The sequence below is a fragment of the Nicotiana sylvestris genome, chromosome 6, assembly GCF_000393655.2.
Source record: "Nicotiana sylvestris chromosome 6, ASM39365v2, whole genome shotgun sequence".
NCBI lineage: Eukaryota > Viridiplantae > Streptophyta > Magnoliopsida > Solanales > Solanaceae > Nicotiana > Nicotiana sylvestris.
The window spans coordinates 110,734,274-110,751,522 of NC_091062.1; the positions used below are offsets into that span (position 1 = coordinate 110,734,274).

Consider the following 17,249-nt stretch of genomic DNA (forward strand, 5'->3'; position numbering starts at 1 on the left):
CCGCATGTCTTTTAGGTCTAACATCATCATTTGGTGTGGGCTAGCTTTGTGCCTATGATCTAAATGGTTAGTACAATTAAAAAAGAATAAATTTAAACCTTGGATAATCGATACTTGACCGGGGGGTTTTTCCTTATAGAAGTAATACTTCTTCAAATGAACAACATTCCAATTTGATGGGAGTACTTTACCGTCCATTGTTTATAACTCATATGCACCATTTCCTACAATACCTCGAATCTTGTAAGGTCCTTCCCAATTTGGGTTTAACTTTCCTGCATTGGCTGCTCTCGTTGATTGAAAAACTTTCTTGAGTACGAAGTCCCCAATCTTGAAGTACCTAACATGAGCTTTCCGATTGTAATATTGCTCAATAATTTGCTTCTGCGCTGCCATCCTTATCAAGGTTGTTTCTCTCCTTTCTTCAATCAAATCGAGATTTATTCGCATCTCTTCCTCATTTAACTCTTCGGCCGCTTGGGTGTATCTCGTACTTGGTTCACCTATTTCAACTAGAATTAAGGCCTCATCACCATACACAAGTGAGAATGGCATCTCTCCCGTACTTGTTTTTGCTGTTGTTCGGTAAGCCCATAAGACTCCTGGTAACACTTATGACCATTTTCTTTTTGACTCCTCTAGTTCTTTTTTAGGTTATTAATATTAACCTTGTTTGTTGATTCAGCTTGTCCATTGGCCACATGATGATAAGGTGTTAAAGTTATCCTTTTAATCTGCCAACTTTGAAAGAATTCTGTGATTTTTGCGCCTATGAATTGCGGGACGTTATCACATACAATTTCTTTTGGAACTCCAAATCGGAATATGATGTTTCGCCAAATGAAGTCCCTGACTTCTTTTTCTCTTACCTGTTTGAAGGCACCTGCTTCTACCCACTTAGTAAAATAATCAGTTAGTACTAGTAAAAATCGTACCTTTCCTTTGGCTTGTGATAGTGGATCTACAATATCCATCCTGCACTTCATAAAAGGCAATGTGTAATAACTGGATGTAATAAGTCCGCTGGGAGATGCATACTGTTACCATATCTTTGGCATTCGTCACATTTGGCCACAAAGCTTTCTACCTCTTCTTCCATTTTAGGCCAATAATACCCTGCTCAAATTAGGGTTTTTACCAAAGATCTTCCTCTTGCGTGATTTCCGCAGTGTCATTCATGTACTTCTCTCATCACATACTCTGTTTGAGAAGGTCCGAGACACCTTTCTAAAGGTCCACCAAACATCTTTCGTTATAAGTTGCCTCGATCCAAACAATAATGGGCAGCTTTTCGTCGAAGTGCTTGAGCTTTTTTCTTATCTTCAGGTAGGATCCTGTACTACAAAAAAATTAACGATCTCGTTTCTCCAATCCCAGGTTAAATTATTAAATTTTACCTCATTTTTGTCTTGATCGAGTGCCAAATGAAACAAATGTATTACAGAAGCATTTTCTTCATTTGTCACCTCTGCAGCGGATGCAAGATTAGCCAACACGTCTGCTTCAACATTTTCTTCCCTTGTTTTTGCACGATTTTCCAAGATTGGAATTGCCTGATCAATCTCGTGCCTTTTCCAAATATTGTTGCATCCTCTCTTCTCTAGCTATATAAGTCCCCTGCATTTGATTAACTACAAGCTGCGAGTCACTTTTGATTATAACCTGCTCTATTCCGAGCTCTCGTACCAATTCTAGACCTGCAATCACGGTTTTATATTTTGCTTCATTGTTAGTAATAGGATGACACTTTATGGCTCGCCTTATAGTTTCTCCCGAAGGTGGGATTAGAACAATGCCTAATCTCGCTCCTTTAACATTTGAGGAGCCATCAGTAAATAGGGTCCAAGTACCTAGATTAGACCCGTTAAATACATGCAGTTCCTTTTCTGCTTCTGTTACCATCCTTGGGCTGAAATCTTCCACGAAATCTACTAAAACCTATGATTATATCGCATTTCTAGGTTGATATGTGATATCCTATTCACTTAGCTCTATAGCCCATTTGGCTAATCTACCTGATAATTCTTGCTTATGCAATATATTTCATAAGGGGTAGGAGGTCACTACAGAGATAGGGTGACATTGAAAATAAGACCTTAATTTTCTAGATGCCATTATTAATGCTAAAGCAAGTTTTTCTAAATGAGGATATCGAGTTTCAGCATCCAATAAGGACTTACTAACATAATAAATTGGAGATTGTTTACCTTTATCTTCCCGAACTAAAACGGCACTTACCGTCACTTCTGAAACAACGAGATAGATGAGTAGCCTTTCTCCGTCCTTTGGTTTAGCTAGAAATGGTGGGTATGACAAGTATGCTTTTAGATTCTTGAGCGTTTGTTGGCATTCCTCAGTCTAGTCAAATTGACTTTACTTTTTCAATACTGAAAAGAACTTAAAACTTTTCTCTGAGTATTTAGAAATAAACCTCCCTAATGCCGCTACACTACCTGTCAATCTCTGCACCTCTTTTTTGCTTGTGAGTATATCTGGTATTTCTTTAATGGCTTTAATCTGCGCTGAATTTACTTCAATTCCTCAGTTAGAAACAAGAAAACCTAAGAACTTACCTGAAGACACGCCAAATGCACACTTTTCGGGATTTAACTTCATATTGAATTTGCGAAGAATTTGAAATGTATCTGACAAATGTTGGATGTGATCCCTCGCCTGTGTTGACTTGACTAACATGCCATCAATGTAGACTTCCATGATTTTTCCCAGATGTTCCTGAAACATCTTCGTTACTAATCTCTGGTACGTGGCTCGAGCATTCTTTAGACTGAAAGGCATGACTTTAAAATAATAAGTCCCCCTATTTATAATAAAGGAAGTTTTTTCCTCATCTAAATGATCCAATTTTATTTGATTATATCCTAAGTAGGCATCTAAAAAACTTAACAATTCATGTCCTGCAGTAGCATCAATTAGTTGATCTATATGCGGTAAAAGGAAAAGAATATTTAGGTCAAGCTTTATTCATGTCAGTATAGTCTACACAAACTCGCCACTTACCATTTATTTTGGGTACCACTACAATATTTGCTAGCCAATTAGGATGGTATACCTCTCAGATAAACCCGATTTTTAAAAGCTTTTGTACCTCATCCTAAATCACCTGATTTTTGAAGGATCCTTGCTTTCTTTTCTTTTGTTTGACAGGTGGGTATGATGGATCTTCATTCAGCTTATGGGTCATCACCTCCAAGGGCATACCTGTCATATCTGAATGCGACCAAGCAAAGCAATCTGCGTTAGTTTTTAAGAATTCAATTAACTTACCTTTCATATCTGGGCTCAGGTTGGTTCCGATGTAAACTTTTCTGTCTGGCCAATGTATAAACAACACCACAGCTTCGAGTTCCTCAATTGTTGTTTTGATGTTTTCGTTCTCTTCTGGCTCTTGAATAGTATCAGGCCTTGAGTCTACATCCGTTTGTCCATCTTCGGTTGAGGTTTGAGTTGTTAAACCCTCAATTGAATTCCGTAATTTCTATTTCACATCTGCAACGTTATTTTGTATGCTTGAATCTACCACTGAATTGATACTTCTAGAATTTTGTTCATCACCACGGATTTTCCTAATTCCCCATTGCGAAGGGAATTTAATAACGTGATGTAAAGTAGAAGGAGCAACATCGGTCTCGTGAATCCAAGGTCTGCCGAGGATCATATTGTATGCCATGTCTATATCTATTACTTGAAATTTCGTGTCTTTGACTACTCCTTTTGCGAATGTGGTGAGTATTATCTCTCCTTTTGTAACAACGCTTGAATTGTCAAATCCAGATAAGGTACGTTCTTTAGGTAGAAATTTGCCATCAGCTTGCATCTCGTTTACCACTCTTAAAAGAATGATATTTACAGAGCTACCTGGATCAATCAAAACTCGTTTTACATTAGTATCATGTACAAGTAAAGATATTACCAGTGCATCATTGTGTGGGATCAACACACCATCTGCGTCTGCATCATCAAATGTTATACAATCTTCTTCTAAAACTTGGCGAACTCGCTTTCTGTGGGTAATTGTGATTTTTGACACCTTTTTTGCAGCCGTATATGTCACACCATTGACCTCCTCCCCTCCGCTTATGATATTAACCATTCTTTTAGGTGACGGAGGTTTTGGTGGCACTTGTCTATTCTTCATAAATGCTTGCTTACCCTTCTCACTAAACAAATAGGTTAAGTAGCCTAGTTTTAATAATTGCTCTACTTCACCTTGTAGCAATCTGCAGTCTGTTGTTTTGTGACCGTGATCAATATGAAACTCGCACCAGAAATCAGGGTTTCTTCTATTTGGGTTTGATCTCATTTCTTTTGGCTACCACACCTTATCTCCCATGCTTCTTAAAATATCTACCAACTCAAACGTGCTGACGTTGAAACTGTAACCACCAATCTTCGATTTTGAACTTTTATCGTTGTCCTGTGTGTCTCGCTCCTTTTCAAATTTAGATGACGAGCCCACGTCTCTGTCCCTTGATCTGGAACTGTACCTCGGGTTTTCTTGTTTAGAACGTGAATCCCTTCGTGTTGGTCCCATTTAAGGTTCGTACCTGTTCTTACCGGACCTTTTTTCAGTTTCTGGTCGCCTCGAACTTACTCTTTCATCTCCCCGTGATTAAGTGATAGTATCTTCTTCCATCCACAAACATCATTCCAAGTTGTTGCAGGGAATTCTCGTAAGCTTTCTTTGAGTCTCTTCATGGCTTCAGAGCTTTTTTCATTTAGGCTACTTGCAAATGCCATAGCCACGCAATTGTTAGGTACACGTGGTAACATCATTCTTTCACGCTGGAATCTATCCACGAATTCCCTGAGTAGCTCTGTATCTCCTTGTTTTATTTTGAAGATGTCTTCCATCCACTTTTCAACTTTTTGAGCTCCCGATTGTTCTTGTATAAATGAATCTGTAAGCTCAGCAAAAAAATTAATAAAATTTTCAAGTAAAAGAGAATACCATGTTAGTGCTCTCTTTGTGAGTGTTTCACTGAATTTTTTGACCAGCACTGACTCAATCTTTTGCTTGGTCAAGTCGTTACCTTTCACGCTAGTTGTAAATGTAGTTACATGATCTTGTGGATCGGTTGTCCCATCATACTTTGGGATATCGGGCATTTTAAACTTTTTTGGAATAGGCAAAGGAGCGGCACTTGGCTTCCAGGGTTATTGAGAATATTTATCCATATCCACCCTTTTGATTATGGGCGGAACACCAGGTATATGCTCTATGCGATCGTTCTGCTCCTTGATTTGTTTCTACAGAGTTAGTACTAAATTTCGTAAATCAGAATTAATTGGAATACCTGGCCTTCCATCACGAGATTCGCTGGGAGTTCCTCCACTCCCCGAATTGGCGAGTCCCGAGCGTGGATTTTCTATGGTCGCGGTGTTATTCGGAGGTTGAGTTGGTGGTACAGTTGGCAACCCACTAACAAAAGCTTGAAAAGCATTGTTGACCTATTCTGCGATTAATTGCTTCAATGCTTCATCAATAGCTTGATCATCCCCGTGTTGGTCATTAACAAATCGATGTTCGATCTCAATCGAACTCATCACGGGTCACAATTCGACCTTATTTGAATTCATACCCATGCGTTCCCCGGCCATTGCCAAGCAAAAGTGAAATTCGATCTCGCTCGAACTAACGAGTCAAAACTAACCTCGCCCTAGTTGGCGAGACAAAATTCGACCTCGCTCGAATTAACAAGTCCAAAGTGACCTCGCCCAAGTTGGCGAGATAAAGTCTGATCTCGCTCGAACTAACAAGTCAAAAGTGACTTCGCTCAAAACTGGTATGATAAAACTCGACCTCGATCGAATTAACAAATCCAAATTGGCTTCGCTCAAAATTTGCAAGACGAGATTCGACCCTGCTCGGGTTAACAAAGTCGAGTTCAAATTAGCGAATCGAATTCGATCCTACTCGGATCAACTACCAAAACTCAGGGACTTATTGCGAGAAAATCAAAGAAATTCGAAAGGGAAACGAGAAGGAAAAGCCAAAAAACATACGAACGAAGACAAACCGACCATTTCATTCAAAGAAAAGATATCTTACAAAGGGCCAAAAAGGGGTGGGGCCCACCCGGCAACAACAAAAGAACAAAAAAAGTACAGAAAGCTATAAAAATTTCACTCGGCCTCATCTCCACCATCATCTTCTCCAGCATTTTCATCATCGTAAGGAAGCCCATCGTCGATCTCAGCACCCCCATCGGCATCTGGTGTCGCAGGGTCATAACTGCAGGCAAGACGAGCCTCGCATGCCTTGACCCGAGCATCTTCAAAAGCGGCCTCAAGAACTCTCCCCGCAGTTCACAAACCCATATATATATATATATCTCATTAGGCCTCAGCATGGACCCATAGCTCGTACAAACGGTAGGGGACATCAATAGGGGCAAATTCTTGAGGGCGGGCCTGAGCCAACAGCTGCACCTTCTCGGCCCCGAGAGTCGTAACTTGGTCTCCCAGGCTCGAAGCAACCCAATCAAGTTCACCGATCCACTCCTCGAGTTGTGATTCCCCCACTGTGGTCGTCTCACTCTCAGTTTCCCACTCAGACCTGAGGACGCGAATAGCGTCTTCCAGCGCCGCCGCCCTCACCAAAGCCGCCATTCGAGCTCCCTCAGTTCTTTCCAAATTAGCTACATTCGTTTCTAGCTCAGCCACTTTCTCTGTCCACTCTGCACTTAGGTTGGCGACTCTAGTGGCATTCTGCTCAAGCTCGGCTCGCAAAGACAGTACCTTCGCCGGGAAGTCCTCGCATTCTGCTGCAACCCCTTTGCCCACCTCGATCTCCTCGTCTGTGGCACTAAGTAGATCCTCGAGCTCACTGCATCTGCGGATAGACCACATCAGATCCTCGTCCCTTTTTTCCAACTCCTCCCTGATGGATTGAGTACTAGTGCCCACCCTAAGCTGCTCGTGCATCTCACGGCACCTGTTATGATACCTCCGATACTTCTCGGCCATTTTCAGAAAGACTTCGGCCCGCGTCTCAACCCTACGAGCACTCTAGATCTCCAACATGTAAGTCTAAAAAAACAGAAGAATCAGCGAAATGAAAGGGCACAAAACAAGGAAAATAGCAATAGGAAACTCACCTTCAAGGCCATCCCAGCCACACCACATGACAAACCGAAATCACTGATCTCCCGAAGAGATCTGCTTTCAGTGGCGGAGCATAGAAGGTCAAATTGAGGCACCAAATCCATCGTGTCCTCCAACAGGCTAAAATTCGACGGGATTTTGAGCACACGGGAAGGGCTTTCTGCCCTTACATCGACCTTGGTAAAGCCTTTCTCGAACATCCTCATGTCCTCAGGATCGATGTCAGAATAGGATTCATAATCCTCCACCACTATGCCTTCAACCTCTCATCAGCCGAAGATGGGGTACGGGGCCGTCCGAGACGTCGATGGGCCACTCGGAACAGTCGTGGCAGCCTTGGAACTCTATCCCTTTTCTGTAGAAGCCTCTTTCACGCCCACAACGGGCATAGCCTCCATACCCAGGCTGGCACCACCGCCAGTTTCAGGCACCGCCAAAACAAGGTTGCCCCTCGAGGGCGTTTTAGCCAAAGATGCCCCTTCCAACACTATCTTCCACCTCTTTGACGGGGCCTTTTCGCCACTTCCACGAGAAGGTTCACCTGTTGAACGGACTGTGGGGACCGGAGTCTCCAACCGAGGAGCAACCTCCAAACAAACGGGTTCAGTCGCGGACGCGGTTCGTCGAGAAACCAAACTTTGGTCTCCCTCATCCATAGTTGCTCTAGGTATGGGTCGGGTAGAGGAAGTCGGTTGACGGAAAGCAAGGGCAGGAGCCCTTGCCCTTCTCGCTCCTCTCCGACATACTAACAAGAAATTCAATCAAACAAAGATAAGGTAAAGAAAAGGACGGAGCAAAGAATAAAGCAACTAAGGCCGAAATAAGCCAACTTACTAGTGGAAGGTTTGCGCCCAAACCTCTCATGAAAAGGCGCCTATTCGCTTCGCGCTCACCCATTTGTGAATGTTGGCAACTTGCGGAAGAGGCACCCTCTCGGCTGCGAAGACAAAAAACACTACGGTCACTAAAGAGAGACGACCAACAGCCATGTTAAAAAAATGTAATATAATAAAAGGAAAGAGAGACTTATAGGCGAAATTCCACGCCTCAGGAAATCCCGCAGGGTTCGACACCACGTGCTCTGTTCGGACGTAGAAGAAATTCTCCCAAAACTGGGGGTTGGTCTTGTCATCCATCTTCACCACCAAACCCTTGGTTCCTCGATGGCGCAGGTAAATCATCGTACCCCTAAGAAAATGAGGGGCGAAGAGATGAAGCATGTGTTGTGGAGAAACTCCCCGATCGGCTAGCTCCGCGTACTTGCTAAGCATAAGGAAAAGCTTGTATACGTACGGAGAGAGTTAAGCCGGAAACACCTCGTAGAAGCGGCATAAGTCCACCGCCAACGAGGGAATGGGAAGTGTGTATCCAATGACAATGGATATGCGTAGAACGCGCAGTAGCCCAGGAGGTGTATATGCACTATGTCCTGACCCGCCGAAACTAGTTCAATGAGATTGGGAGTCCCCCATTTGGATTTGAACACCGTGAGCGCCGCAACATCCATCATCGAGAGAACAGGTTCCGACTCATCCCCAGCAGGGCTGTTGAAATCAGTCCTCGCCTTCCCTGGATGGAGAACCACCTCATCTACCATCGTAAAACTCTCGTCCCCCATCGGACCCACTCCCTCTTCGATTATGGGTACATCATTTTCCGTACCGGAGCACCAACAACTCTATCAGGGTTGGAAGATGCACTAGCCATCTTTTCTTTGATTGAGAGAAACGGGAATGATAAGGGAAAAAGGTAGCGGTCACAAGAATTTCTAACATAAACAAAAATATGAGAAACTGAAGGCGAAGAAGAAGAGTTGCAAAAATCTCTCTTGAGCGATTAAGAAGCGTAACAGTCAAATGGAAGATTCTCCCCTATTTATAGGGATATAAATGCCCCGAAAGGGAAAACCAAACGCCGCCATTTAGAAAACGAAAAGGGCAAGGGAAACGACGCGATGCATAAAAAACGTGCACCATAATGATGCATGAGAAGTATTAATGACATTCTGAACTGACGTGACGTTCCGACGCAACTCTCGAAAATGTCACGTCGCTACCTCGCCACGAGGTGCTTGCCTCTCGCATAAAGTGCTCAGATTTCTCACAATTTTCGAATTGACAGAGTCCGCCCATTGATCTCGCCAAGAAGTGACCCCAACAGGCGGATGAACTAACTATATGGGTCAAAATCTGACAAGAATCTGCGTGGAAAGGGACGACAAAAAGTTACTTGGGCCAAAGTTGTATCCATACAACGCTATAACGACACGCACCTTGGCCACGACCGAGGTCATGTATTCAGAACGCTTGAGCGGCGAATTGGATGTTACGACATTTCAAAAGGTCATCCTGTAATATAGGCAAATGACTTAAGTACTGCAGTTAATGACTGTTAGGTAAAGGAGAAGACCTAGTATATAAACTAAGGAAGAAGAAGAAGAAAGGAGGCTGAAACAAATCCACACACAGACATGTTCTCTGAGAAGAGGAAGGATCTTCATCTCTCTCTCCCCCCACGAAGGAGAAAGAAGCAAGGAAGCTCAGATCCTCAATTTATATCGTTAGTCTCATCATATCAAATGTATGAGGTTCTACCTTGTTAAAGATTGGTGATCCTTTTCATCCATGTATTCTTCATTATTGTTTAATGTTATGAAAATTACCATCCTCTTCTTATATAATGAGATTTAATCAATGTTATAGTTAAATCTTATGCTTGCTTTGTTTACTTACTCTTATCTTCTATCTTAGATCTAGGGTAAACTATCGTTGGCTAGGATTTATCTAAACTTCTTTTATTTAATTGGTTCAACAAAAAGTCTAAATCTTTTTGGTGGAACAAGAGATTGCTTACATAAAAGTAAATAAAGAACTACCAAATATTTAAAAGAAAAGAAGCATGCTCAATAGACATTAACAAACACGCAACACCCCACCAGGGTCAACACGAAATGTCTTTTCCGAGTAGGCAAACTCCTGTCCTTTTCAAACCCCAAACCACAATCCAAGTCCCCCAAAGGCCCCAAAGCAAAGCATGTCCTATTCCTGTGTTTTCCAGAAAGAATACGAACCCAAACTGCTAACCTCAAAAGCATCTGCAGCTATCCCACCTTCCTAATTTACAGCCAGCCCCTACTCACCGCAACTTTAGTTTATTAGACTAAAAGGAATTCTGTGACTCAGTTTTCATTATCTACTGTTCCTCTGTCTCGTAAAGTTCCAATGATCTTTTTTTCCCAACTACGATTTTTCACTACATAAGCGATAACCAAATTCTCAGCTATCCCCAGTTCACATCCCCTCTTTATGTGTAGAACTAAAATGGCAGTGGATGCTGCACAGCCCATTCCAAGCCCATCTACAAGATCTGGCTCTCCAACAACCCCTAAAGGAAGCTCCTCTAGACACCCACAATCTCTATCTTCAGCAACTTCTACCCAACCACCAAAATCCCCAGTTCCTCACTCCGGCCCATCTAACAGCAGCAACCGGATCAGCTACAACTCCAACTCCAACTCGGGATCCGAATACCGCCTCGACACCTCCGTCGCAACCACCTCCGTCTCCAGCCAGGCATCCCTTTCCAGTTTCCGGTCATCCTTGCCGGATAATCCTCAAGTCTATGATTTCGCCGATATTCGTGCCGCCACCAACAACTTCCTCGCCAAGCGTTACTCCTCCACCTCTTCCTCCCAGTCATGGCGTTGCACACTCCGTGGCAAAGATGTAATTATCTTCCAACGAAGAATCCAGAAATCCATGGAGAAATCTGAATTAAGGGCAAAATTATCAGTCATTTGCAGGAGTCATTACAGAAGTATAATTAAACTCCTCGGCGCATCGATTTCCGGCGATCACATTTACTTAGTTTACGATTTTGTCGCCGGTTGTAATCTTTCCCTTTGCCTCCGAAACCCAAAAAATCCTAGCTATACAGTTCTCTCTACCTGGATGTCTCGAATGCAAATCGCCACCGATGTAGCTCACGGCCTTGATTATATTCATAATACTACTGGTTTGGATATAAAACCGGTTCACAAGTATGTAAAGAGTAGTGGTATCATCGTTACAGAGCCTTCCTTTAATGCGAAGATTTGCCATTTCGGAGCGGCGGAGCTTTGCAGTGTAACCGAGAGTAAGGTCGTGACGAGCGGCGGCGAGATCGGCGAGGAGCTGTCAGCGGATTCACCGCCGGAGCGAAGGGCGAGTAAGACTCGTGAATTTGAAGGCGTAAGAGGTTACATGTCGCCGGAATTTCAGCTGACGGGAGTAGCAACACAAAAGTCCGACGTGTACACATTCGGAGTTGTGCTATTGGAATTATTTTCCGGCGAAGAGCCTGTGAGGTACAAGTACGACAAGGCAACCGGAAATTACAGGAAAATCTCCGTTATAGAGACGGCGACGGAAGCGGTTGAGTGCGGAGGCGATGTGGAAGACGACGGCGGCGTAGGCGTGGAGAGGCGGTTGAGGAAATGGGTGGACGGGAGGTTGCGCGACTCGTTCCCGGTCGAGGTGGCGCAGAAGGTAATGCGTTTGGCATTGGACTGTGTACACGTGGAGCCAGATGATAGGCCGGACATGCGCCGCGTGGCGGGTAAGATATCAAAGCTGTATTTAGAGTCCAAATTTTGGTCGGATCGGGTCAAAATGCCCACGGAAATATCCGTATCCTTAGCACCTCGATGATTTGATTGTTTGGTGAATTGTACTCATTTAGAGAATTATTTGGTAACAAGTCCACCAATTATTTTAAAGGAGAATATATTTTAGGCTGTTTATTTTGTCATTTTTCAATTATGATTGTGACGCAACTGCTAGATGGTACAATAGAAAATTAGATTAGATAATGAAGGAAGTTATAGATCAATACTTTATAGTAATAATGTCTTTACTGGACCCATATTGTGAATGTTAATACATTATTTTAGTTATAAATTAGATAGGAATACATTCGTTATGTAAGACTGGAGAGTTGTTAATAAGGTCGACTTATGTAATTTTTATTATTAAAATAAAAGTGCAAAAGTAACTAATTTATGAACCTTTTCCAACAGAAAAAAAAGTACCAGTAGTATTAGGGGTGTCAATAGATATTCGAAAACTGACCGAACCGTATCGTACCGAACCGATTTTTAGGTTTCTTTTTAAGAAATCGTAGGTTTTTATATAAATCTATAACCGCACCGATAATTAGGGTATTCGAAAAAATATCGAACCGTACCGAATAAATTTTACATGTGGAAAATATATTTATTTGGTAAGTTTAAAAATAATAATGCATTAAATTTTCTTTGGGCCTTGAAATTATGGAAACTATTACAAGCCAACGGGTAATTAAACACAAAATACTAATTCCTAAAACATATTATGCTACTTCTACTTGAACTAAGTTATTTTAAGTATCTGTATTAGCAAGACACAAAAGCAAACTACAATGTATTGAATATGTTTCCTTACATATAATTTAGATTTATCTTTTGAATATTTTATCTTCTATAGACTTTATTCTTGAGTCTATCTTGGTATATCTTTCATGATTTATATTTTCTTTGTTTGATTTCTTTTACGTTGTTGTAGAATAATTGATAGATCTATACTCTAGCCATATTTTTTTTAATTCATCACCCTTTAGACAGTAAAAATGTCTAGAGTGTTTTGCTAAATCCTATAAAAGAACGTATGTTATTGCATTCTATTTTTACTAGTGAATTTTACACGATATTTAAAAAAATACCGAAAATTAACCGAACCGTACTAATACCAAAGAGAAACCGACATGATTGGAACGGTTTCGAAAAGTCTAATTTTAGTTATACATAATAGAATAACCAAAAAAATGATATGATACAAATTTTATAAAATAACCGTCCGAACCGAACCATTGACACCCGTAAGTAGTATGAAAGAGAAGTTGCGCAACAAAAGAAATGAAGCCAATGCGAGGGGAGAAATCAAACAATCTTTTTATCTGTAAACCATTTCGTTGTGTCTCAATTTAGAATAAAATGATTGTGTCTTCATATTGCTGTTTGGAAAACCTTTAAACAAGAAAGCGTGTTTGTACAGAAATAAACTGGCGTGGACCAAATGAAAGGTCATACATGGCCATCTCAAGATTGGGGCCTAAAATTAAATTTATAAAAAGGCCTTAACTAAGAATATCAACGATAAATTTAATATCAACGATAAATTTTCAATGAAAAAATATAAAATAAAAGTAGACTAACAAAACCGGCTCAAGAATTTAGTAAGTTTATATACAACAACATACCCAGTAAAAACTCACAAAGTGGGATCTCAGAAAATAGAGTGTTCGCAGACCTTAAATCTACCTTGGGAGGTGGAGATGTTATTTCGGAAAAACCATCGATTCAAGAGAAAGCATGGCAAAACAAATGTCAGATAAGGACAATCAATTCAATGCAGTATGAAAATGAAAGTAACCAAAACGAATAAGTCATGATAAAGCAGTCTAAAAAGGAACAGTAGCTATCACAGATAAAAAAGATAATCGAAGTACAAGCGAAACAATAGATAGTAGCAAAAATCAAAGGGTAAAAAACTATAGAGCAAGATAAGTTGATATAATGATATCAAAAACGGGTGCATTGCTTCAATATTATGATTGCGTGTTGTAGTGCTTGATATTTTGAAGAAGACAACTTGTAACCCGCGGTAAGTTGCCGATTGAGAGACTTTTCAATATTGAGAACAAGAATAGTAAATGAGAGAATGAAAAAGATAAATATAAAATAATAATGTGGGCACGTATTAGTTAGGATATAAATGAAGCAAAAAAATAGCTACCCTACCCATGTAACGATTTATTAAAAATTATTTCTCTCTAATTATTACAACGATCATCATATTAAAGTTATTGTATTTTCCCCGTAAAAATTCTTATTAAATTTAAATGTACACACATTTTATTAATAATACATATACAAACATCTTAAGAAAAAAACGGGGCCCCAAAAAGTTGGGCCCCAAGCGATTGCTTTATATAGTCGAGCCACCATGGTGTCATTTGATTTTTATGGAAATATCTCCCTGGGTTAACTATGAAATAGGTCTAAAATGATTCTTCCTCATTGTGAGTTTAGAGAGCGAGAACATTTCTATCACCCAAGGGATTAGATAACTTGGTCCAAAATAATATAAGCAACCTTAAAAATGGAGTATATATTTTCCCCTCCACTCCTGAATAAGCTGAATCAAACTAACCAGGTCTTTTCAAATTTTTCCCCCTTAAATAACCAGGTATAATTAATAAGTCCAGATGCCCCATTTTAATATTCAAATAAAATAAATTATACGTCCACCGAAATTGGAATAGCTTAATTGCAAGTGGTGAACAAATCGAAGTTTAATATGGAATATGACAGTGAAGAAAAATTCATGGGTCTTGATAATTCATTGTAAGAAATATTTTATTAATTTTGTCTCTAAGCTAATCATTAGGACATTGTATGTTGCATCATGCACGATCCATGGGATAATGTTTTCGTTGGTCGCACTTACTTAATGATAAAGCGTTATTCAAAATTCATGATATTTAGTTGTTAATTGATCTTTATTTCCCTGTTTAGACATAGTGATCAGGTGACTTGTCATGCGATACTTGACAAGACTTTCAATCTGACTTTCTATCTTAATTAATTATGTTCAATCAATAATTCTCAACGTTAATAATGCGACTTTGATCTAGTATTTGTCTGCTGATGCACCATTATTTATATGGCCATTCTTAGATCTTAGGTGTCACGCAAAATTGTTTTTTTTAACCTAATGTCCTGAACTAATTACCATGATGAATGTTAGATTGGTTTCTACCAACATTTGATGAATATGACCTTATTGACGAGAAATATTGGGTTTATGAAGTATAATTTGTTGTTACAGGCGAATTCACTAACCAATGATTGTCAAAATAAGTCAAAAAACTAACGTGGAAGAGAAGGCTCTGCTAAGATCATTAATAATATGAGTGAATATCCCGAATTTCTCTTTAAAGTGGGTAAAGTTATTTTTGAAAAGGCTGAATTATAGTTTGCATGAATTTGAGACTTGAGCATGTGATTTATAACTTGTGCAAGCAAGGCAAGTTGCTCATATTGTATACGGTCAAAATCATATGCCTCCGACTTAAAGGCTCGAGGGTCCGTCCTAAGCTTGAGTTCGGGCGAGATCGAGTTCGAGCCCAGTGGACCAGAGTCGAGCTCGAAGACAAAATGCAATAATCGGAGCTAAGAGTACGAGGAACACCAGGGCCAAGTATACTCGACCCCGAAATAGTACTGTTATGGATTTGTAACAGAATGAGCTAGATTCCCGTCACGTTCCCAAGATCATGGCGCAAATCCTGGAATATGATTGTACAATTCCGTACTAGGCGGTTAGACAGCTTTGCCAAGAATATTCCTTATTGTTAATAGAAATATACCTTATTTAGGGTTCCCCTATTATATAAAGGGAACCCCAATCATTTGTAAAATCATCTAATATTTGAGCAAAGAATATACTATCTACCTTTTCGCCTACTGTTCATCTGCATTGTCCTTTAGCTCTACTGCTCTTACTTTACTTTTCTTGCTTAATTATTGCTCTGGACCCACCTCGAGGTCGCTAAGCTCGAGGTCGCTACTACTGATTAACATTGGTTTGATTCACTTATTTCTTTCATTTCTACTTCATATTTCATGATTATCAATTGATATTGAACTAAATCACATATCTTTAAAACCACTAATCAAATTTAATTGTTACTCGTATTTTTAAGGTAAACAGTTTGGCGCCCACCGTGGGGCTATAGATAATAGTGATTATTTCTTTACCGATTCTCATTACACACGTTGTTTTTACAGTTTTTCTTGTTAAGATTTTTTAATTCTTAGGCTGAAACATGTCTAGCTCACAAAACGCATATATTCATGACAATGAAGGTCTTGGAGAAAACAACAATGTAGGGGTCGGTGTACCACCGATAAACCCAGGAGAAGTGCCAAATATGGAATAGTTGATGTTAGTTCACACATTGCTTTGAATGTAGGTCTGGGCGTGGACCCCGAAGGAAATATACGCAGGGAAGCCCAGTCTTGAGGCCAAAGAATGCAAGGAATGGGAGATGGAGGAATAAGCCTCAAGTGATATTTGAGATGCTGCAAGCTCAGCAAGTCGCCATCGCTCAACTTCAGAGTCAGAATAAGACTCAGAATATAGCCAAACCACTAAACTCTCGACGTACTGAACCGGCGTTAGAAAGGCCAGATGAAAGCGGCTTGCGGACTGACCCCATAATTATGAGAATGCTCGAAGAGCTCACTAAGAGGATCGAGTCCTGATAAAAGAAAATTGAAGACAATGACAAAAAGGTGGAAACCTATAACTCCCGTATTGACCAAATACCGGGAGCACCTCCAGTTTTGAAAGGTTTAGACGCCAAAAAGTTCATACAAAAACCATTCCCTCGGAGTGTGGCTCCGATGCCCATTCCTAAAAACTTTCGCATGCCCGATATATCCAAGTATAATGGAACAACTGACCCCAACGAGCATATTACTTCATACACTTGCGGGATTAAAGGAAATGATTTGAATGGCGATGAGATCGAATCGGTCTTATTAAAAAAGTATGGAGAAACTTTGTCGAAAGGAGTTATGATTTGGTATCACAACTTAGCTCCTAACTCTATTGACTCGTTTGCTATATTAGCAAATGAATTCGTGAAAGCACACGCCGGGGCCATAAAGGTGGCCATGAGAAAATCGGACGTCTTCAAAATAAAACAAAGGAACGACGAGATGCTAAGGGAGTTCGTGTCCAGGTTTCAGATGGAAAGAATGGAATTACCGCCGATCGCCGATGAATGGGCAGTATAGGCCTTTGTGTAGGGCTTGAACGAGCGGAGCTCGACTGTATCTCAACAGCTAAAGAATAACTTGATCGAATATCCAGCTATGACATGGTCAGATGTACACAATCGTTACCAGTCAAAAATCAGGGTCGAGGATGACCAGTTGAGAGCCTCCTCGGGTTCAGTTCATCCTAACAGGTTTGCAGCCAAGACCCCGAGGGACACAGATCGAGAATCAAGATTCAACAAAGAATGGTATCAGCCATACG

General features: G+C 40.6%; 3 protein-coding genes across 3 annotated transcripts; 1 reads left to right on the forward strand and 2 right to left on the reverse strand.

Moving 5' to 3' along the window:
- Positions 1-201: 201 nt before the first annotated feature.
- LOC138871095 (uncharacterized) lies at positions 202-555 on the reverse strand. The gene has a single exon (XM_070148949.1). It carries the CDS (start codon positions 553-555, stop codon positions 202-204), a length of 354 nt encoding a protein of 117 aa, XP_070005050.1.
- Positions 556-3,496: 2,941 nt separating this feature from the next.
- On the reverse strand, positions 3,497-4,321 carry LOC138871096 (uncharacterized). Its single transcript, XM_070148950.1, has one exon. The coding sequence runs from the start codon at positions 4,319-4,321 to the stop codon at positions 3,497-3,499; it is 825 nt and encodes a 274-aa protein (XP_070005051.1).
- Positions 4,322-10,017: 5,696 nt separating this feature from the next.
- Positions 10,018-11,913, forward strand: LOC104215109 (lysM domain receptor-like kinase 3). The gene has a single exon (XM_009764857.2). The coding sequence runs from the start codon at positions 10,431-10,433 to the stop codon at positions 11,811-11,813; it is 1,383 nt and encodes a 460-aa protein (XP_009763159.1). The 5' UTR covers positions 10,018-10,430; the 3' UTR covers positions 11,814-11,913.
- Positions 11,914-17,249: the final 5,336 nt, after the last annotated feature.

What these genes read in the sequence shown, in the direction of transcription:
- LOC138871095 (XM_070148949.1), bottom strand. Translation starts at nt 555, where the DNA reads ATGCCATTCTCACTTGTGTATGGTGATGAGGCCTTAATTCTAGTTGAA.
- LOC104215109 (XM_009764857.2), top strand. Translation starts at nt 10,431, where the DNA reads ATGTGTAGAACTAAAATGGCAGTGGATGCTGCACAGCCCATTCCAAGC.
- LOC138871096 (XM_070148950.1), bottom strand. Translation starts at nt 4,321, where the DNA reads ATGAGATCAAACCCAAATAGAAGAAACCCTGATTTCTGGTGCGAGTTT.